The sequence below is a fragment of the Xiphias gladius genome, chromosome 15, assembly GCF_016859285.1.
Source record: "Xiphias gladius isolate SHS-SW01 ecotype Sanya breed wild chromosome 15, ASM1685928v1, whole genome shotgun sequence".
In the NCBI taxonomy this organism is placed as follows: domain Eukaryota; kingdom Metazoa; phylum Chordata; class Actinopteri; order Istiophoriformes; family Xiphiidae; genus Xiphias; species Xiphias gladius.
Genome location: NC_053414.1, coordinates 13,292,822 through 13,315,213, shown reverse-complemented (window position 1 = coordinate 13,315,213; position 22,392 = coordinate 13,292,822). Strand labels below are relative to the sequence as shown.

The following is a 22,392-nucleotide window of genomic DNA, read 5'->3' as shown; positions in this document are numbered from 1 at the left end:
ATTTGGTATAATTCTGTCTTTTAATGTCAGAAAATGTAGTTTTTAGATGTCCCTCATTAAATGTAATGTAGCTTAAAAATGTTTGAAAAAACAGCGAGACAATTTGAATTGGAAATGTGTCAGGGGTTGGCTGGTTTTTTCCACTTGAAGATGACTCTCTCTGTCATCAGCTTTGAGTTTCTTTGGGGCTAGTTACTTTGGAGCTGTAGTGGAAAACATATCCAGAGAGCAATTGATTAATAAAGAAAATGCAAGCTCGACTGCTGTGTTTTGATTTGGATCCCAGCTCTCCCCGGTCATAAATAGTGCATAATGACAAGTGTCAATGCTTGCTCCCCTTGAGTCGAAGGTCACATCTCAGCCACGGAGATTCCTGTTAAGAGAGGCTCGTGATTAGAGAGGGCAGACCAGATCAAAACTATTTTGTACAAGATGTTTAAATTATTGATTGACTACCTCTTCTGTCGTATGCTAATTTCATTGAGCATCCTATTTAATTTTTTGTTTTTTAGTAGAAAAACTTAGATGACTGTGGCTTTTCTTGCAGGCCTTGCTGCATTTTAAGACATATTTATCAAAAGCTATTTATCTCAATTAAGAGTAACAGCTGTTGACTCACTGAATCTTTTATTTCCACAGGCAGACAAGGAGTTTGTGTGGTCCCTATGGAAACGCCTTCAAGTGGCAAATCCAGACTTGACCCAGGCTGTCAGCTTGGTGGTTGAGCGGTGAGTAGATTCATTTTTCAGAGTGCTACCTGAGAAGATCAACAGCTGAAAATTCCTTTATCTCACAAGTGAGGAGAAATATGTGTGAAAGTCATTCAAGGCGTGTTTAAGGCACCTTGGCCATTCTACTGGGGTTACAATGAAATCTGGTGCAGATGCTGATTTAAGCCTTCTTATCCCCGGTCTAGCAGTTCAACCATGGAAACCCTTTTAATGAAAACACTCTTCCTCTTCTGCTCCCATTCTGGACAGTTGAAACACTCCTGCCAAATACTTGTCTTTATCGGATAAATTGTGAGATTGAATATGACCTCTTTTGCAGGGTGGCTAAGCTATATGAAAAACAGTGGCATGGGAACCTCAGAAAAGATAGAGGGAAATTTAAGCTGCGCAGCTGAATGAATGAAATGTATTTCTCCATATCAGGAAAAAATGTTTGACTGACGACTGCAGTTTCAACACCAGTTTGGTTGTTTTTTCCACTTGTTCCAAATGGTATTGAAATTGGTGTAAAGCTTCATTCAGTACTTAGTTTTTACTGACTTTTTTCTTTTGGGGATACATTAGAATGATATTTTCTCTATCATGGGTGCCTATCACATGCTTTTTGATACTTCTGTCAGTTGTTGCTAGGCCCTCAATAGGGGTAAAACACAGTGCAGCAGTGTACAGAGAGTTCCTCAGTACCTGTGCCTCTCATTCCTTCTCCCCACCCTCTTCAGTTCCTTTATAGCCCCTTAGGAAACCCATCAAAGTATGTTGCTCTGCTGAGACTGGTGGGGGAACATGCATCCAGAGAGTGTATGTGTATTGTATCACCTGATGCGCAGGAGAATATTGACATGGTAATTGTGTCGACTCCAGTCAAGCGATGGTGCCCACTGGGAATTGCCATTCACTCTCCCCTCCCGTTCCTGTGCGGATCTTGTAGAGTGATTGGTTGGTTGCTCAGGACATGGTGAACACAGCCCAATATACGGGTAGATGTAGCTAGGCCAGCCTGCGTTCCAGCTCCTCCAGGGACACCAGATACTTATTTCAGTGTCTACCAGGGGAGAGGGCTGATCAGAAGAAGCAAAGAGACGAGAGAAAGGGCCTCGAAGGTGGGAGGTGTAGAAGGAGCAAGTGATGAGTGGAGGGAATGGAGGGCCCCTGGTGGCCTAAAGCAGTTGAAACAAACACGTCCCCAATTGATGCCTTGTTTTTGTTTCCCTAAAAGAGGTGCTAGTGGGCATGAGAAAAAAGTTCAGTCTGGAGCTGCAGGACTGTAGTACAGTAGCTATGCTTTAATAGCGAATGAGTGAAAAAACCTTTTTTATTAGTATTGACAACACTTTCTCGAAGTTTACTATTAATGAATTCGATAAGACTAAAAATAACATTGGCTATATGTAATGGGATGTAAAGGGATCTTCTTTAGTTGCTAGGTGCAGCAGGTACACAAGAAATTAAAATTATAGTTGGAAATAGACAAATGACATCAGACTCTCTATCTACTGTACATCAACTGTATAGGCATGGTATCTGTTGATCTGTGAGGATATACTTTCCATTCCCCAATTCTTCTAACTCTGTATTGCCTGAAGTCACTCAATGTTTTTTCTTTTCTCTTACTTCTAGTGAGAAGCACAAAGCTGAAATTAAGGACAGGAAAGTATTGGAGATCCTCCAGTCCAAAGACTACAAGATTCAGGAGCTGGAACAGGTACAGTACAGTTTGGTCCACTGGGTTGTAACTTTCTGTGTTTAACATATGTCTGTTAGATCTCTGTTGCATTAATAAAGGGGGATCATTCAACCAGGTCTGAAATGCACTCACCAAGCAGTTTATTAGGAACACCAGTAAATATGCTTATTCATGAAATTATCCAATCAGCTAATCATGTGGCAGCAGCGCAGTGCATAGCAGATACAGGTCGGGAGCTTCAGTTAATGTTCACATCAAACATCAGAATGGGGGGAAAATGTGATCTTGGTGACTTAGACTTACTTTTCAGCGTATATCTGAAACTGCTGATCTCCTGTGATTTTCACACACAACAGTCTCTTGAGTTCACTGAGAAAGGTGTGACAAACAAAAAACATCCAATGAGCGGTGGTTCTGTGGACAGAAATGACTTGTTGATGGGAGAGGTCAGAGGAGAATCGCCAGACTGCTTGGAGCTGACAGAAAGGCTATGGTAACTCAAATAACCGCTGTTTACAGCTGAGGTGAGCAGAAGATCATGTTGGGTTCCACTCCTGTCAGCCAATACCAGAAATCTGAGGCTGCATTGGGTGCTGGCCCACCAAACCTGGACAGTTGAAGACTGGAAAAACATAGCCTGATCTGAAGGATGTGGCTTTTTGATGAGGCATGTAGATGGTAGCGTCAGAATTAGGGGTCACCAGCAAGAATCCGTGGACCCAAGCTGCCTTGTGCCAACAGTCCAGGCTGGTGATGGTTGTGTAGTGGTGTGGGGGATGTTTTCTTGGCTCACTTTGGGCCCCTTAATACCAAAACAATCATGTTTTGAATGCCACAGCCTCTCTGAGTATTGTTGCTGACCATGTGCTTCCCTTTATGGCCACAATTTACACACTTCTAATGGCTACTTTGAGCATGATAATGCACCAAGTCACAAAGCAAACATATTGTGGAATCCATGTCGTAAAGAACTGAGGCTGTTTTGAGAACAAAGGGAATCCTTACCCAGTATTAGTATGGTGTTCCTAATAAAGTCCTCAGTGAGTTTATGTTTGCAAATCTATCTATAACACTGTCATTCTGATTTTCCATATTGTAACTTTACTTGTCTGTCCTGGAAGAGGGATCCAGTGAGTGTATTTCCTTGAGAAAGGCTGTCAGTTGTATGTATTAGGGTTAATCAGAAAAAACAAGGATGAAATCTCCAATCAAATTATATTAAACTATATATGTAAACTAAATTTGCTTTTTACAAAAGGTACAGCTGCATTTGGCATCCCCGTATAAACTAACCACATTTGCAGATCTTTAATGGAGAAACTTGAGTTTAAATGCCCTTCTCAACACCTTGGACAAAGATGCAAAAGGAGGGCATTCTCATTAGTTTCTCCCAACTATATTCTAATTGTAATCTTACTTATCTGACATTTTAATTACAAGGTTTTCTTTTAAATCATTTTCTGTTCTATGTGTTTCACTGAAACAAATTACATTTAGTCAGGATTCTTTATTTTTCAGGGCCCCCTCTTGCCTTTACTAAGATGTCGTTACAAGCAAGTGTGTAGTCTTAGCTTGCTTAAATGTCAATGGAAACTTAAAAAACTAAATGTATTATAAAAAATTATTAACCAACAGAATCTGTGTGTATTTTTAACTGAACACCTCAAAATCTTTCTCTTACCTGCTTTCTTCAGCATCGCCCCTTGAGTAATATTCCTTGATGGTATGATGGCTAATGATAATGACATCACTAATGTAATTTACTCCAAATCATCATCCCTTCACTGAAGCATCTGTCAGTCCCCTTCATTAACGTCTCTCATCCAGAATCGTGTTTGTTCCTAATGAGACTGGCTGTAATGGAGTCATCAACTTGCCAGTGTCTTTTTTTTAAATCACCTTCTTCAGCCATCTTAATGCTGATCCAGTCAATACAGTAGTTATAGTAGTAGCTCATAGACACACAAGAGATGTGATTACATCAAAATTTATTTCAGAGCTAGTTTGAGGGCAGTAAAATGATGCAGTCAGCCAGCCCTTTGCGGTGTTACCTCACAGGTTTCAAATAGATGCAAACGAAACATCCCTGAAGTGCAGGGATTCCTAACCACTATAGCATAATCCTCTGGATGGGTGTAGCCCTCTTGTTGTGGATGTGTCTTGAATATTTTGCTTTAATCAGTTTTTAAGCGTGACTGACGCAATAGTGCCCACGACAGCCAACTTGAAAGCATTTGTATAACCCCTGGATAGGACTGTGGTGGCAATGCAATGAAATCGGGGACAATTGTCTGCTCTACCATGAGAAAAATGTTTTATAAACTTATTGTAGAACAGACATTATTTATAAGACAAAATTATAAAATTAAGAAAATCGATGGCTTTATTCTTTTGTCTATGGGAAAAACAAATGACCCCCTGCAGCATACAACGGCGTTAAGTTTGTTGTACTGTATACCTGTTTGCCGTTTGGGTTATTGAAATACTTTAAATAAGCCAACTTGAATGTGGAAGAGAGAAGTAATCTTTTTTACATTGATAAGATCTTGATTTTCCCTGAAATTTCATTGTTCAAGAACAGTTCATATATATATGTTGAATGGGATTTAATCTCTGCGAAGGCTACGTCATTTCAATAAGCCTATGGTGAAGTGAAAACTTAATTGATCCTAAATACTTGAGTTGAGTTAACTCAAAGTATCATAAATGCAAAAGATAAACTAAAAATGATATACCTTAAGTGCTGGAGGTCTGGTAATGCGTGTAATGTAACTGTCATCATTGCATTAAACCAATGGCTGGCATATCAACATAAGTAGCCACATATTTTTAATCTGTCAATGCCAACTTTAAACATTGTGCCAGTGTGTCCTTGACTTGCAAACCAAACTTTTGTGATACTAATAAACATGAAAGCTTACCATCCTCCAGCTACAGGCTGTAGTGTACTAACAATGCAAGCAGAAAAAATCTTGTTCTCCTCTAAACTGTTGGTAATGAAACTTGCAGGTGATTTGAAAAGCTCATTAATAGCACTTGGCTCTGTGCTGTGTCATCCAGCCCTCTGACAGTCATCATCTAATCAATAGTTTTGAGCCATACGTACTCAAATAGTGATTAATTGGTTTTTCCTCTTTTTTTTGGAGATGTGATGGTCTGCTGGGTCCACACAGTCTCACACTCCTCTTAATGTCTCAGCTCTCCAACTTTGATGATGTTTTTTTTTTTCTTCCTGGTCTTCTTTTTTTTTTCTTCCACCTCTTTCTCTATATACTTTCCCTGGCTACTGCTTTCCATTTTTGTAACATAATTAGCTTTCATTTTTGAACTGCAATGGGAATTTTCAAATGCTAATCTTTCTGTCCTAGACCTCTTAACTTGGCGGAACCCCCTTTTTTTCTCTTTTCTATCAGTTGAGCACTACTGGGGTTCAAATTGTTCTTGCCTACCTCATTATCAACGTTGGAATTTATTTTCTGCTCTCCAGTATAAATCTCTATTAAAGCCCCTCTGTTCTTAGCACGGCGAGCTAGGAGTAGCGAGGAAGGCTAAATCCACTATCTGGATATATCTGAGTGATTTCCCTCAACATGGCAATTAATTGCATCCCAGAGCACAGTGTTATTTGAGAGAAGGGTGTACCCACAGAAGGCCGTGGATTACCAGCCAGTGCCAAACCCCAGCTCATACACTGTTAAGAGGCTAGCCTCCTCCTACTAAGGCCACAAAGGCTGCCAAAACAACGTGAAGTGAACATATACATGCATCAAAAGTGGGTGGTCATTAAACCTTAAGAATCATTAAATTGATCATCATGCAGCTTCATGATGTTATGTGATTCACTATAGAATTAAAATGAGTAGCAGTTAGATCTTAATATTTCTATTTGAGTGGTTGCTTTTTGTTTAAAGCTGCGACAACAAAAAATTAATTTTCAACTGTTCTGATAATCAGTTAATCATTTTAAGTATTTTTTTCAAACCAAAATGATGGTTACAGGTCCTTAAATGTGTGAATTTGCTGCTTGTCCTAAATTGAATATCTTTGAGTTTAGGATCGTAGGTTGGAGGAAACAAGACATTTATTGATGTCACCTTGGGCTGTAGGAAAATAGTAATGGGCATTTTTCATTGTTTTCTGATGCTTTATATACCTATAGAACCTGCAACAGGTTATAAGGCAAAAAAAATATTCAGATTTTTTAATATTTAACACTTTTTCTATTTAATATTTACTGATACAGCTTTGAGCAATCAGGCTTTAATGCCTGGTAAATTTAAAGTTGTTGGTTCAATTTTTTTTTTTTTATGGACATAATCAAAATCCTTTTTTTTGATTTGAGCTCTCCGGCACACTTAAGTGCATAATGTAACCTGTGACTGTCTTTTTCTGTCTCTCTTTCTCTCTATCTGTGTCACGCGCTGTCTTTTTTTTTTTTTTCTCACTGTCTGCCACAGAAAGTGACAGGGCAACAGCAGGAGATTAACAACTTGGGGCAGAGGAGGACGACAGTGGACGAGGAGACTGCCTTAATGAAGAAGGAGCTGACAGCTCTGCATGAACAACTGGTCAATAAGAATCAGGAACTTAAGGTTGGTGGAACAAATTTTCAGTGGCAGTCTGGGCCTCAGTTGAAAAGTCTCTTTTCTGTGTGGCACTGAACACGATAGTCCCCTGTGGCTATAGCCACAGGCGTTTGAATCATTTAGAAGAGGGGGAGGATTGCTCAGCCCTCTTGAACACAATCTCTATGTCTTTGTGTCTTCTCCTCTCGCTTTTCAACCTCGCACTGTCTCAGCCTTTCTTGTTTTTAGCTTTCTTTCTTGCTACTGACAACAGAGAATACTTAACAGCTGGAAAGTGTGTGTGAGAGAGAAAGAGGGAGAGAAAGGAAAGCAGGTTGTTAACTTGCAGATAAATACTTAATGACTGCTTCAGTAGAGAAAAGTGAAAAGTGTGCATGTGATGGTGTGGCTTCTCCCTAATTATGCTTAGATGGGACCCGGCTATGATTAATTGATAAAGGAATGGTCCTTACATAGTCTCCGTGAGGTCTCATGGCGAGAAATCGTGGGGGACAGCATCAAAGGAGACCTAGGTTGAGTCTAATGGGTCTTGCAGCATGCACCATTCTCATTAGGAGCCTGTCATTAAAGCCGACAGACTGGCCCCTACACCTGCATGAGCCCAGCTCTTGCGGCACGGCTCGTCCCACACCAGCCAACATCTGGCCACGTGGGCCATGTCATACAACACAGGTGACCTTGGCCAATCAGTAGCCCATGCAGGGGTCTCCTGCAGCAAAGCTGGACCACTGTTTACATATTAATTTCAGCCTCAACCCCATGGGTTGCTGCTCTTTTTGCATCACTCAGTCTTTCTTATTTCATTTTCTCAGTTAGATTCGATACTTTTTCTTTTTTTTCTCCTTTTGTCACTGTTGTTTATTTGGCCCTCATGACCTCCCACTCTTCTACTTATACACACACCTCTATTATCCAGGAAATGAAGATGGAGTGTGGGAGGAAAGGGGAGGTGGAGCAGCAGGTGGTGCAGGCTCTAGAGGAGGAGAAAGAGGGATTAACTTCCCGCTGCGCCGCCCTGCGAGCTGACCTGGAGGAGAAAGAGAGGCAGGCCAACAGCCAACGAGACCAGAGGGATGCTGCCCAGGCCAGAGTCAAGGTATGAACACGGGGACAAGTCCATTCAGAAACAAACACGCACGGACAAAAGTTGTACAGGATGGGCCCTGTCCTCTATCTTGTGCACACCTTGAACTCCCTGATCCCTCACACTTTTTCCTCCTCAGCATGGGAATAAAAAAAAAGATCTCTGTACTAAAGCACACGATTTAAATATACAGAAACTATATTCTAAGGACGGAAAAATTATGATTTAACATGGGGGAGACCGAACTTCCTTCAACTCACCTGATGACCACAACTGAAGACGCAAAACCTATAAACTGTCATTTGCACGTGTGGGTGCAAGAAATCGTGGTTGTTGTGTGTTTTCTGTTATTCATTCTCCCTAGATGCAAGTAGGTAATTTTCATAATATGTACATTGTTCCAGTCACCATTATTTTTTATCAATACCTTCCATCTCTGTGGACATCAGAAAAACAGCGATTAGATAGTGACAGCAGTATCGCTGTTTAAACATTCAACCAATCAGACCACAATCAGAGTCCTTGAAGAGTTTTCATTCACATTTCATTGTGCCATCCTGTTGCTATTTCCTTACAGAAATCATTTGCCTGCCAATACTAGAGTCTCAGGACACAGGAGCTGCACAAGAATCTCACATTCTGCCCATCCTCATAGACTAATCATTATGAAACATATTGCTACTCTAGTCAAATGGAGTCAGACAGAAAGTCTTGTATAAGTCAGGGCTGCAGAGTAATTACACTTGGATGGGATGGAGCCCAGTAACTAGTCTATGCACATCCATCACAGCCTAAGACATTCCACCTGTTCCTCATTTTTAGTATCATACATTGATTTGAAAGATGGAGATAGAGAATATGGAAAATATGGGGTGTGTGGTGGATACATCATGTCAATTTGTTTGACATAGCAAACATTTGTCAAGTAATTTAGCATTTAATCCAGTGCATGCATAGATGACGTATGTTTATTATATATGTGTGTGTGTATTTGTCTTTTTACATATATCTTAGTCCTCCCAACAACAACAAAAAAATGCTGTTTTATGTATGCTGAAGTTTTATGCCATTTTTCATTTCTTTTCTTGTAGTTACTAATGGCCCTGTGAAACATTGCTTTTAATTACATTTAAACTATCAAGGCCTGGGGACCTTTGTGTGTTTGATGCCACGCAATCTGCCCTGCATTAATGGTTTCTTCTTATTATGAAAAAGCTGTCACTAACACATTGTTTACACCTGCTCCATAGTGAAAGCAGCACAATAACATCTCCTGCATCTTCTGTTCAGCAGAGTGCTGCTGTGCACTCAGAAGTGTCTTAAAAGTGCTCACAGCCCAATATGTATTCAGTGTAGTTACATATGTAATTTCAAAGAAAACAGACTTGGAGCTTAAAAAGATGCCTTATGTTGCCAAATTGAAATATTTCTTTTCCCTCAGACTTGCCGTAGGTGAGAAAAACACATCTGGAATGACTAGTGTAGACAACTAGGAACAGCTAGGGGTTGTGCAATGTCCAACATATATTTTTTGTCACTTTTCCAAATGAAACATCGTTTTGTCACTTTTCCAAATGAAACATCTTTAATTCCAGTGCACAGTATGTAAAATCAATCACATTGGTCTGCAGTGGATTGAGGACTAGGCCATGTAAACTCAGCTCAAAGAAATAGTGTAGAAATTCTTCTACTTGCAAAAAAAAATCAAAAAGCTGACTTAAAAATGCTAATAATAAATTTTTATTAATATTATATTGAAGTGTATATAGTGGTCAGAAGTGCAAAAGTACATGAAATTCAGATGTTTTGATCCTGTTATGTCATCATCAGTGCCATAACTGCCTTTCAGGGTTTTCAGGTAGTACTATATTATGAAACGCGTCTCAAATATCAGATTGTTCCTTTATTTTTCTGAAAGTGCTTTAAATTCAGTGATGCTCTACTTTACCAGGAGCTGGAGGAGGAGCTACATAATGCCAGGCAGGAGTTGTGTAGCTTGCAGAGCTACAGCAGCAGTCTGGCAGGCCAGCTTTCTTCCAAAGAGAGGGAGGTGGCAGCAACAGAGGGGCAACTCAGTCAACTTCGGTGAGCCCCACCAACTGAAGCATTGCCCAGGATATTTCAGTGTCTGTTTTCTTGTAACAACCACCTCCATATAAGTGAATTTTTTGGGGTAATCTCATTAGTTAAAGGAGGTATGGATCTGCCCTGTGTATATATACACATGTATACATGTATACATATGTATATACATTACTTCACATGGGTTACTTTGCGCAGCAGCTAGTATATTGCTCTACACCGTGGGGCTTGAGGGTGACACAGATTTCTTCCACTCTGGCTCACCTAAAGCCACTTGATAAGCCCTGCATAGTGGATGTGCTTTAAAAGAGGGAGAAAAGGGAAACAGGGCAGGCTTTGGCTAAGCTTTAGTCGATATGATAAAAACTGTGAGAACCGTAGGAGCCTTAGAGGTAATCTCAGCCTTTTTTAACTACTTTTCTGTTTTAATGCCAGAGGCACTCTTGACATGTCAGTCACACCAGGGCTAGAGACCATTCTTAAGGTTTTAGGTAGGTGATTAAAGATCTCCTCATATGTTAGAGAGCACTTTGTGGTTATTCCATGGAACACAAAACAAATTACAGAAACTAACTTGAATGCTGACGCATGTTTTCTTATGTTGAGGGAAATTTAGACATTGTTGATAAAAGAGAGTTAACAAATGTATCATTGTCCTTGAGTCATTACAATAAAGTGATATACGCTATTTTTCTATACAAGTATGTGAATAGTTGTGTAATTCGAGTTACATATATATAAAGTTTTACATTTTTAAATATTTTTTTGCACTGTTATAATTTATTTTAAAATTTAAGAAAATGAATCCAAAACCTGAATTAATTCAAGTTATTTGACTTCCTCACACCTTCTTGTTTCTAAAGAATTTATTTAACGTCATTGCAGTCTTTACATTTTTTCCTGTAAATAAAAAAAAAAAGTGGCATTATTGCTCTTGTGCACATACAGTATTAATTTGTATAACACGTTGCATGTGTGTGTGTGTGTGTGTGTGTGTGTGTAGTCATGAGTTCGCAGAAGTGAAGACTCTATACAGACAGAGCACAGAGCATGCAGCAGAGCAGAGCCATCTGATCAAGCAACTGGAAGGACTCAACCTAGACACACAAAGAGTCCTGAGGAACCAAGAAGAGGCACATACTGCTGACAGCACCTCCTATCAGAGGGTACTCATACATGCTCACACACACGCCAAACCTCAAACTCATCATTATTATAACCACTTTGTTGCACTCCACTAAGGCCTCACCCGCTGCGGTGATTTATTTCCAAGCTAGCTGTAACCTACAATTATTTTACTAGTTCCAGAAAGGCAGGACTTTGCTCACAGTATCCTGTTACTGTGAATGGGTTCTCAACCTACCACTACTCTGTCTGATGACTGTACCACTGTGCCATACACGGGGGGGGGCAATTATTAGTCATCTCTCTTTCTCTATTTGACATCCCATCCCTAGTTGACTTAAGCCATTCCGTTACCTCTTCGTCTCCCCTCCCGCCCTCCATCTGTTTTTCCAATCTTTCTGTCTTTTTGTGCTTGTTGACAGCTGTACAAGGAATTGAGTCAGTGCTACCAGGCCCTCGTGTCTAGTGAGGCCAACCTCCGTCAGAGTAACCAGGAGCTCAGCAGCCAGCTGGCTCAGAAAGACCAACATATCCTGCAACTCCAGGCCCAGCTACAACAGCAGCAACAGGAGCAAATACAACTGCAGCAACAACAGCACCTACAGGCTCTAGAGACAACCATTTACACGTCACCCAACAGACAAACCAACTTTAAGGTAAGCACTCCTCTCATTCTACACCATCTTGTCCTCTTCAATCTCCTCTTTTTAGAGTTTATCAAGTGCATCGCAACTCCAGGCTAAGAAGTGGTTTTCTATGATGCCTGCTCTGCTGCAGAAGTTGTTGAACTTTGATATGCACTTGTGTGGGTATGTACAATAAAATATGTATGCTCATTATTCCCTCCATAATATATCTATGCTTTTTCTTACATAATGAATACATTATATTATGAAGCTTCTATCAATCACCTGTCTAGAGCTAGTGTCTAATTTAACCTAAGGTACAGAAATGGCAATGTGTAGGTGGATTAGTAGGCACAGCAATAACCGATAAGCCCCAGCATGGCCTGTGGTGGTGGTCTTTAACTGAGAATCACTCTCTTGATATCACTCTAGTTCACCCTTGATCTATCCATCTCTCTTAGCAGAAGTGTCTTTCATGTCAGCTATCTGATCTTCTTTCGTTCTCAGTCCTGGGCACACATGCACTCTCTGACTTACTTGCTTTATCTATCTTTTTTTCTCTCCTCCCACCCAAGTACCTGGAAGTTCTTTTAACACACTCTGGTCAAATAGCAGATAGGACAGATAAGAGGTTGAGAGAGGTGATTTAATTGGAGCCCAAGAATGTTCCTGAAGATGATGTTGGAGTTACAGCTCTACATCTGTCAGTCAGCAGGGGTTTGGCTTTAGCTCACTACCTTTGAACTGTCACCTCAAGGCGACAGAGGGTGTAGTATAAATTTAATGGTGCAGCCACAATTTAAGTGTCCTTTAATGACTCCTAATAACATGGTGATAGGTGTTTCTTGGACCACACAGTGTCAAAGACTTGGTTGAGAATAGTAACAGGTATCTATAGCTTGTACTCTTGAGCCTCACAGCCTCATTCCATCAACATTGTAGGGCATTGCATTTGTTGTATAATGAGTCTCTCAGTCTGTTATGCAGTATGACTTTCAATTTAGTTTATACTACGTCCTATTGCAGATACAACAACTCTGTAGCTGAAGATAATATTTTTGCAGCAATTGAGTAATTTCTGTGTCTCCACAGTCTATAATTGTTTAATTTGATAGGTTGATATTTTCTGACAGTGCTGTCCCCAGACTATGGAAGCTAAAAGATATCAGCTCAAATGTTAAGTGAGTTACAATCGCCCTGTCTCACTTAACCCTGTTAATTTAACCAGCGGTGAAGTATAAATGGATCATTTAGTCAGTAATTAAATACAGTACTACAGTGTTCCCCCAGTAATTAATACTACATTTAGAGAAGATGCAGTTAGTGCTGTGTGTGTAGTCTGGGCATGCATGTGTGCATACATGCATGTATGGATTTTACATACATATCTGTGTTTGTGTTACCGTACCAAACATGCCCTCCACCTTCCCTCTCTCTTCCTCAGCCTCGTCAGAGTACAAAAAAGCATCGCATTTTCAGGCTTGAGATGTATTACAGTAATATCATGTATATAATCTATACTAAGAATTAATATGAACTTTTGTTTACTGGACACATGTAGCTGCTGTCTGGCTGATTTGTTTCTTTAACTTTTAACTTTCTTTAACATCAAAGTGAACAGATCAGGTATCCCAAGGTATAGCGCTCAGTCAGGAGGGCTTTCTGTTTCCCACTCTGTAATTTCACTGACAGGTTGTGCGTATGTGTGTACGTGTGTGTCTGCATGGGTGCGTGTTTGACTAAAGGTGTGTGTATCCGAGTGCATAATCGCAAATTCTGTAACAACTTCCTCCCAAACACCTGTTAAATTCTAATGCTCAGGTTGTTAAGGCAGATTTGATTTTAATTTTAAATGTTTTGGTGGAAGTTACCATTGGAGGTGATCAAAGTGCTGATCGCTACGGGAGCACAGGGGGGAGATGCAGTGCTCATTTGAATATGGACCAGAGCGACGGCTTTGAACACCCCTCCCGCAGTGGGTTTTTTTTTGGTGGGAGGGGGGGTAAAGGCGGAGGGTGGGTGCGAGGAATAACACCCATTGTGTGTTATACTTCCATGCTGTGCACCAAGATTGACTATCTGTTCTCTCCTGTCTCATGCCAAGTTAACTCTTTACAGGAGGCTTAAAAAAAGACTTTAGAAAGGCTTAAACATATATGAACAATGTTTGGTTTAACCAAACTGTTCTTCCTAGCTGTCAGTTAATATGAATAATGCTATGTTTTTTGAAAACTGTTACCTCCTATACCAATTACAATCTATACCTATACAACCTCACGAGGTCTACATTAGAAATTATTGTTGCTTTTCTTTCTTTTTTAAACAGTACCTTTTCAGTTCCAGATAGAAAAAATAAATTCTTGCACCTAGGTCTCAACCTATGATCATTTCTAATATCGATTATACTGTTGATTGTTTCTACGATTCATCAGTTAGTGTATAAAATTCTAGAAAAATATGGGGAAATGCCCATCATAGTTTGCTGGAGTGCAAGGTGACATCTTCAAATACAAATCATCATGAGTAGCTTGAGAGTTGTCAACAACTCAGTCAACAAATTGACTAATTGTTTCAACTCTACTTTCACTGTATTATCAGGTATGTTCTGTATTGTGTATTTGGCTGTGCGTGTTTGTACCGAAACAGTGAGATATCTCATTAATGTCAGACTGGAAAATGGCCTCATGCCCTCATCTGCTAGCTGTAGGCCTAGATGATCATCAGGCACCTGGGTGACCCCCACGCACCATGTGATGCAGTCTGAACAAACTGCCAGGTTGGGGAGGTTTTGGCTGCCAGGTTGGGTGGTCACCATCACAATCTAGAGGCAGGGGAGAACCCTCATTAGTGGACAAAAAACTAGCTAGAGTGGACATTTAATCATTTACGACCATTTCCCTAACTGCATCATTGTATTTATAGTAGTCTAGTGTTTGGCTACTGTCAGAGCTGTGCTGTGATTAAAGACCAACATTAGAATCCATACCAGACCTCAGGCTTTCTGGAACCTTCACCACAGTAAATGAGTGGTAAGTTGTTAATTGTGTGGGCAGTCATTCAAAGCATTGGTTATTCTCTCATCAGCATTGGAAAGGGAGAGTTAAGCATGTTCATTCACTCCAGAAAAGTTTCAATTTAAATTTCAGAGAAAGAAGCCCGTGTGTCTTTCAAATGTTTACTGAATATGTTTCGTGGACATAGGCGTTTTTCACAGCAGACATTCTGACAAGTCACAGTAGGAAAAGCACGGATTTAAATAATTAATTTAATGATAGCTAAATTCCATTTGGACGCTTCAGGTTCAGGGCTTCGGTATTTTTCATTCATGGCTTACTAGGAAACTTTACTAGAACAAAGCCATCATTAATGTTATAAGTAAAATCTGTGCTTTCCCTCTTTTTGAAGAAAGCCTATATTCACACATTTACACTCATTCTCAACATGACCTCTTTATATGGCCCAGCTACCCCACTCACCATGGCAACCCTCTAAGAATGACAAAATGAAAGAAAAAAATTGTCCATCCGCATTGTTACTTCACTTTCAAAATAGTATTATGTTGACATTTTAATGATACACAAAATGTAGATAACACATAGAAATCCGTCATTTGAGTATAACCTTAAGCACAGAAGCAATATCTCCCAAGAGGACCAAGCTCTTTTTTTTTCTTTCTTTTTTTTCTTTTCTTAATAAATTGATAGAAGCCCACATGGTGCATCTCCCTTGGCTTGTTGAGATGGTTTTTAACATCTGCTTCTGGCTTGTTATTTATGTTAACCAATATAAACACTTTTAGATGTATAATTAAAGTGCTAGTTACACACACATGTGCTCATAAATACACCCACCGTTTTGCCGGGTCACGTTTGGCTTAGGTGAGGCGTTTCTTTTGATCATCATCATCATTAATAGCAACCATCAAGTTAAAACGATGAAACCATAATGCTACAAAGAAACATGGAAATTAATTTTTCAACCAAGAGCTGAACAAACAGAAATGGAGTCAGCCAGAGCGTTCTCTTGTGTATTTTATACAACACAACTTTTTAGCGTCTATGGCCTTTCAGTGGACCTTAGAACTGTATAAAGATGGAGAAAATTACAGTGGAAAGAAGAAGCATGAATTTCAGCCTGTGTGAGATATTTACCTCGACTGTGCATCAGGGTACTTTTAGTCTTCTCTGCTTATGTTCAGGAGAATGTGATGTAAACCTTGTATAAGTCAGAATTTTTGAGTTATCTTCACATTGGTCTTGTTTTGACTCTGACTGCTCTCTTCATTTGTTTCCCATCTGGAATGCCACTCCTTTAGCTCAACTGTCAGGACCTCTCTAAGAGTATCTTAAAAAATTTATTGCAACTTGTTACTTGTATTTACATACACCTCTTCCCTTCAGATAAATGTGAAAACATTATGTCAAGGTTATGAATTAAAAAAATTCTTAAAAATTACAAGAAAATATCTTATCTTACAATGCAATTTTTGCCATTCACTCATCTTGTGTAGGCTGAGTGTTTTTTGGTAAATTGTGTTACACAACATTAGTTTGTGTATGAGTGTGTGTTTAGAGCTGGGCCATGTCCAGGGCCAGAGACATACTAATGACATGGACTCCAGTGGTGTGTTTTACCAGCTCAACTGCTCTCATTAGATGAGAACCTCTGTGTAGCACAGCTCGCCTCATTAATGAAGCACAACCATGTGCTGCTGCAGATACATGCACTCACTCGTTCAAGCACATACACCCGGGTCAAACAGACTGTGTGGGAGGACTCAGGGCTGTGCACACACACACAAAAACATTCAAGTACCTTACATTCTACTATCTGTCCACTGTCCTTCTATAATATACCTCTTCACTGCAGTAGCTTTTAACACACACGCTCATACATATATGCACACAAGATGGTGATTCTTCAAAGAATACAATACTTGAATACAAAGTGCACTTGGCCTGGTGGAGTGGACGCGCCTTGTAGTCCTCGCCTCTCAGGCCTATCCAGTCACTTTCACAATCCTTTCCCTCCACAGATGTATTTGTGTTGCGTGTAGCCGTGTCTGTCTGTCTGTCTGTCTGTCTGTCTGTCTGTCTGTCTGTCTGTCTGTCTGTCTGTGTGTGTGTGTGTGTGTGTGTGTGTGTGTGTGTGTGTGTGTGTGTGTGTGTGTGTGTGTGTGTGTGTGTGTGTGTGTGTGTGTGTGTGTGTGTTTTAGAGGCCCCTCTTGATTATAGCTGCTCCATAATTAACAGTGATCAGATTTGTTTTGTGGCATAAATGGTGCATGTGTAGAACATTAGGCCTGGCAAGTCTCATTTCACATTCAGCTCAAGGGCTCGGCAGCAGACGGGTCACGAGCTTCAGGGAGCACAATCACAAGCCTCGCTCCATATGGTCCTGCCTGCCGCATCCTCACCAGCGAGAGCCACGAGTGCCAAACAAGTTCCCCCAAGAACCTAATCGTGTTCAGTAATTACCAAGACCGGCTTTTCTCTTTTTTTTTTCCGCTTCCCTCCCTCAGCCTCCCCCCAATCTCTTGCTCTTTTTTTCACTGCACCTGCATGCTTTCTTCTCTTTCAAGCTCATGCGCTCTTCCCGTCTGTTGTGTTCACTAAGCTGCTTGTAATATGTTTATGTTTTCCCTTTTACATCTTCGCTGCTTTACTGTCTCACAGTTTCCCTGTTTTGTTTTTTTTTTTAGTTTTTTGCTACATGAAAATCAGGATAGGGATGAGAGAGATTGTGAGAGGAAAAAACTCAGACACTCCCACATCAGTTAATTTCTAAATTGCTTTATGTGGCTGATGCCGAAAAACCCAGTCCGTCCTCCTGACTGCCTGGAAATTATAAATAATTGTAACAGATGCGCCAATATGGCCGGCCTCCAATAAATGAGACCCCAGATAATTTGACCAACCCCGTTTGACAGGCCAATTTAATAAAACATGAACAAAATCTTCCTCACTAATAATTTATCATCCCCTCTCCTCCCCTTTGGTTAAAGTTGATTACCCTGGCAGTTAACAAGGTCACGCCCAGATGCCAGGTTTCTGATAATGCAATCAGGACTTGTTGTAAAAAAGGTGATGACATACTGTGCGGTTTTCTTCACTACCTTGACTCCCAGTTCATCACAGTTGTGAAGGCCTCTGTTTGTTAAAAGGCTTTGATTTGATGTGTTGAGTAGACGTGCAGTTGATAGCAGGTAAGGCTGTTTTTTATACATGTTTCACACCTTTATATTAAGGATTTAAGAAAGAAAGGTGTGATTATGCAGTAAAGTGATGGAGTCAAGAGGTATGTGGGTGAGTTTTAACATCAAGATAAAGGATCCAGGCATCAACTAAAATTACACAAAATGTATATACATGTCTTGGACCATAGAGTGCATATATCTCTGAAACTGAATATATCCTGTCCCTTAAAGCTACTTCCTAAAGCTATTTCCTAACAAACACACCATCATGAATGGCCATATGAACTGTTTATGACAGCAGCAGTGAAGTGTGAAGATTGAATGTCACATTTAAGTGACATGGACGTTATAAAATCAGTATTTGAACGGTTTCATTACAGGAATGTACATGTGTGGGAGTGCATGCACATCACAACCTGCTCTTCTATGGTGGGCCCTATGTTTTATCTTTGTCCCCTTCAGTTTGTTTTGGTAGTCCCTGCTGTGTGCTGAGGTATGCAGATGCTGCAAGACCCTGGCTGATAGACACTGATAAATAGATGGGCCATAATAGTACACACACAACAATGCTGGGGGTGGTAGATAGCTGTCCCACTTTCACATGATACGTCTGTTTGTTGACTTCAGCTCATGGAAATGTAATGTAGACATCCAGTATGCAAAGGTCATTCCAATGAACCACTCAGCAGATACATTAATACTGTAGATTCCTTTTTTGTGTTGCACCAGTGCTGGCAACATTGCATTAAGGTCTATTAAGATGACACTCTTGGCCTCTCCCACAGATTTCTCACTGTATAATATAATTTAATTTAATCATAAGATACAAAGTATAAAAAGAAGCTCTCTTGCTCTTCAATTTCACAGAGTTGATATTTTCTGTTTTTCTGATGTTTTACATTGCTGAAAAAAAACTTAAGACGTCGAACCTGACCTCACCTTTCTTGACATCTTATGTCTAGAATGTACCCAAAATTTGAATTTAAACTTATGTTTTGTCTTAGCTATCAATATTATTTTTCAAGTTTGGCCAAATTATCCATTACTTCATTTACCATTATGATATGGTCCATCCACTAATTTAATATAGAAAGTGACTGATGCTATTTGGTGTAATTGCTCATAAATGCTTGTTTTTTCTCCCTTTTTGTTAGTTTTATGTTTTTGGTTTTGTAATATGGCCAACAGCAAATAAAAACTGTTCTGTGATGTGCATTGGCTAGTAACCAGTCAATGCAAGAAGTGTGCATAATGGATCATGACTTACTTGTCCTTAACTACATGAAAACATTATCCTGTTGAACCTGATCTAAACCAAGCTTCAGAATACTTTTCAGTCATACAATCATATTCACATATGCAAGCTTGGAGCATGTTGTAGACAACAAAGCTAGTTTTTTGGCATGTGCTTTAGCCAGTCCTCTTTGTATAACTCTGGATTCATAATTAGTTTGGTCACTTTTCTCTTGTTCTCCCCACCCATAAGTCTGTCTCACTCTACCTTTCTTGTGTTCTTGCTCACAAACACACAGACACACTGTGACATCTTTTTGTTTTTCTGTCCTTACAGGTGGTGGTGTCAGAACAGGCTGATGCCAAAGCTCAGAGGTCTAACCCTAACTCTGACCAGGCCTCCACCCGAGCCTCAGATCCCAGGCCAGAGGACAAGACCCTTCGACAAAGATCCACCAGTTCCATCAGAAGACGGCAGGTAGATTAGCACACACTACTGCCAATTATGTCAAAGACAGCACGTGGGGCTAACATGCCCACACTTATCCATTACCACTTTGCTCAGATCAGATCAAAGCCATAGAAAGGGGATATAAAGGAAATGGTCTTTTGAGAATCATGTGATTTAACAGACCCTGCCTCTGCCAACCTTTGTCCTGAACTCCACAACACACACACAGATGCCCCTCCTACTGTGACCAGGCCGGCGTGTGCTGCTGGTTTCACGCATGCCTTGGGCTCAGGCACTGGCTAATTTACCGCTTCAGCAGTACATTATGAACAAGAAAGAAGCTTTTGATCTTCTCACTATTCCACTCATAAGTTTGGCAGGACATGCTTCTAGATGGCCTCACTCGCTGTAAAGCTGGCCTGATGATAAATTGTTTGATTTAATCCGCTGTCCTCATTATAGCTTCAATGGAAGTGCTTCTGTTGTGGCAGTTTATACATGTAAGGTAATTATTTTGTAAAAAATAAATAAATAGTATTGATATCATTTGACATGCTTCCCTTGTCTGGAGGCTCTGCTTTGATTGCCCTAGGACGCACACACACACACACACACACACACACACACACACACACACACACACACACACACACACACACACACACACAATCTGTCTGCTGTTATGGACATACTATTAATTATTAAGAAATGTGCCAATTTAGATCCTAGTGCTGATGCTTTAAATCAGAGTGGGACTGTAATGCATTTTTCACACGATACATTTTTGATACCTTATCATGCTGAATAAAATCATGAATCATAATTGAATTTATAAAAGTGTAAATCACGGTGTTTATGCATTGTCCTTTTCAAGAAGAAACTAAACTTGACTTAAATTAATCTATCAAAAGGTCTATGAAACTAATAACCTACAGTCAAGGTCGCTGTTTTTAGAATTCAACATTTTGAACCTTTTCAGCACCTTTACATACCTTCTGTGAGTATGAAATGGATGCTGATGACAAAAAATTGTATTTATAGGAGACTTCGCCCTCCTCCTTCTCACTACTTGGACTCAGCATGGCTCACTATTTCAAAGATTACACCAAAAGTCCATCAATAAGTGTGTCCCTGTCCCACCTTGTCAGGCATGAGCTTCACTTTATGTGATGCTGTAGTTATTTATGCCCCTGACCACGCACCATACATCTATTGCATAGATATAGATGGGTGACAAATTAAAGGAAAAACCGACATAAAGTGTCTTAGTAAGGTGCTGGGCCACCATGAGTGGCCAGAACAGCTTCAATGCACTTCGGCATTGATTCTACAAGTCTCATGAAGTCTACTGGAGGGGATGAACATCATTCTTCCAAAAGATATTGCCTCATTCTGTGTTTTGATAATGGTGTTGGAGAGCGCTGTCTAATAACTCGGTCCAAAATCTCCAAATGGATTGAATTCTGATGACTGCGAAGGCCACAGCATATGATTAACATCAATTTCATACTCATCCAGCCATTCAGTGACCCCTTGTGCCCAATGGATGGGGGCATTGTAATCCTGGCAGAGACCACTCCCATCAGGATAGAAATGTTTCATCATAGGATCAAGGTGATTACTTAATTAACTTTGTATTGGTTTGCAGTGACCCTTCCCTCTAAGGGGACAAGTGGACCCAAACCATGCCAGCAAAATGGTAACTGGACTGCACTTATATAGCACTTTTCTAGTCTTATCGACCATTCAAAGCGCTTTACGCTACATACAACATTCATCCATTCACACATTCTCTTAGACATATGCCCTTGATGGCACTGCCATCAGTGGCAAATTGGGTTTCGGTATACTGCCCCAAGGACACTTCGACATGTGGACTGGAGGAGCCCGGGATCGGACCACCGACCTGGTGGTTTAGTGGACGACCTGCTCTGCCTCCTGAGTAACAGCCACACAAGAGCACAACATAGCCACCAGTTCCCCTCACTGGAGAGGTCAAGCCTTCATCCTGTAATGTTCACTTGGTGTACGCCACTCATGCACTTGCCGACTTGTGGTGAACATAGTGAAGGATGACTCATCTGACCATATCACTTTTTTCCACATCTCTGTAGATCACTGCCTATGGTTTTTGCACCACTGAACACTCAATTGTGCATTTATCTTTGTAATGAGGGATTTATGCACTGCAGCCATACAATGATATCCCTCTCTATGTAACTGTCGACGGACTGTTCTTGCTGATCTGAGTCTAATCACGCCCTGCATTGACATTTTCAGTCACGGTAACTGAAAATGTGTGCTGTCAACCACATTTCCGACCCTATTTCCTGATGTCTTTCGCAGAAATGCAGATGTCACTTTAGTCACTTTTCATATTGAAATTCTTGCCAATTGAGCAGTCCTTGTGACTTAAGGTCCTGCCATCCATGCCCCAACAATGAACCCTCTTTCACAGTCACTTAGATCCTTTACTCTTGCCATCTTGATACAAAATCAGAATCAAGGTGGCCTGCTCAGTATTTTTTTTACCTGCCACAGAGCATGACTGGATGTTGACTGCTCAGTTGTACCATGCAGTGCACCTGTGTGGA

At 40.3% G+C, this 22,392-nt stretch overlaps 1 protein-coding gene across 1 annotated transcript in view; it reads left to right on the top strand.

Moving 5' to 3' along the window:
* Positions 1-22,392, top strand: part of cntln (centlein, centrosomal protein) — an 86,160-nt gene that overhangs the window by 4,203 nt on the left and 59,565 nt on the right. Inside the window, exons 3-10 of the mRNA XM_040147379.1 lie at positions 640-728; positions 2,349-2,433; positions 6,873-7,007; positions 7,918-8,097; positions 10,037-10,170; positions 11,171-11,333; positions 11,715-11,948; positions 19,685-19,825. Coding sequence (XP_040003313.1) covers positions 640-728; positions 2,349-2,433; positions 6,873-7,007; positions 7,918-8,097; positions 10,037-10,170; positions 11,171-11,333; positions 11,715-11,948; positions 19,685-19,825 — 1,161 coding nt within the window. The remainder of the gene's footprint in view (positions 1-639; positions 729-2,348; positions 2,434-6,872; positions 7,008-7,917; positions 8,098-10,036; positions 10,171-11,170; positions 11,334-11,714; positions 11,949-19,684; positions 19,826-22,392) is intronic.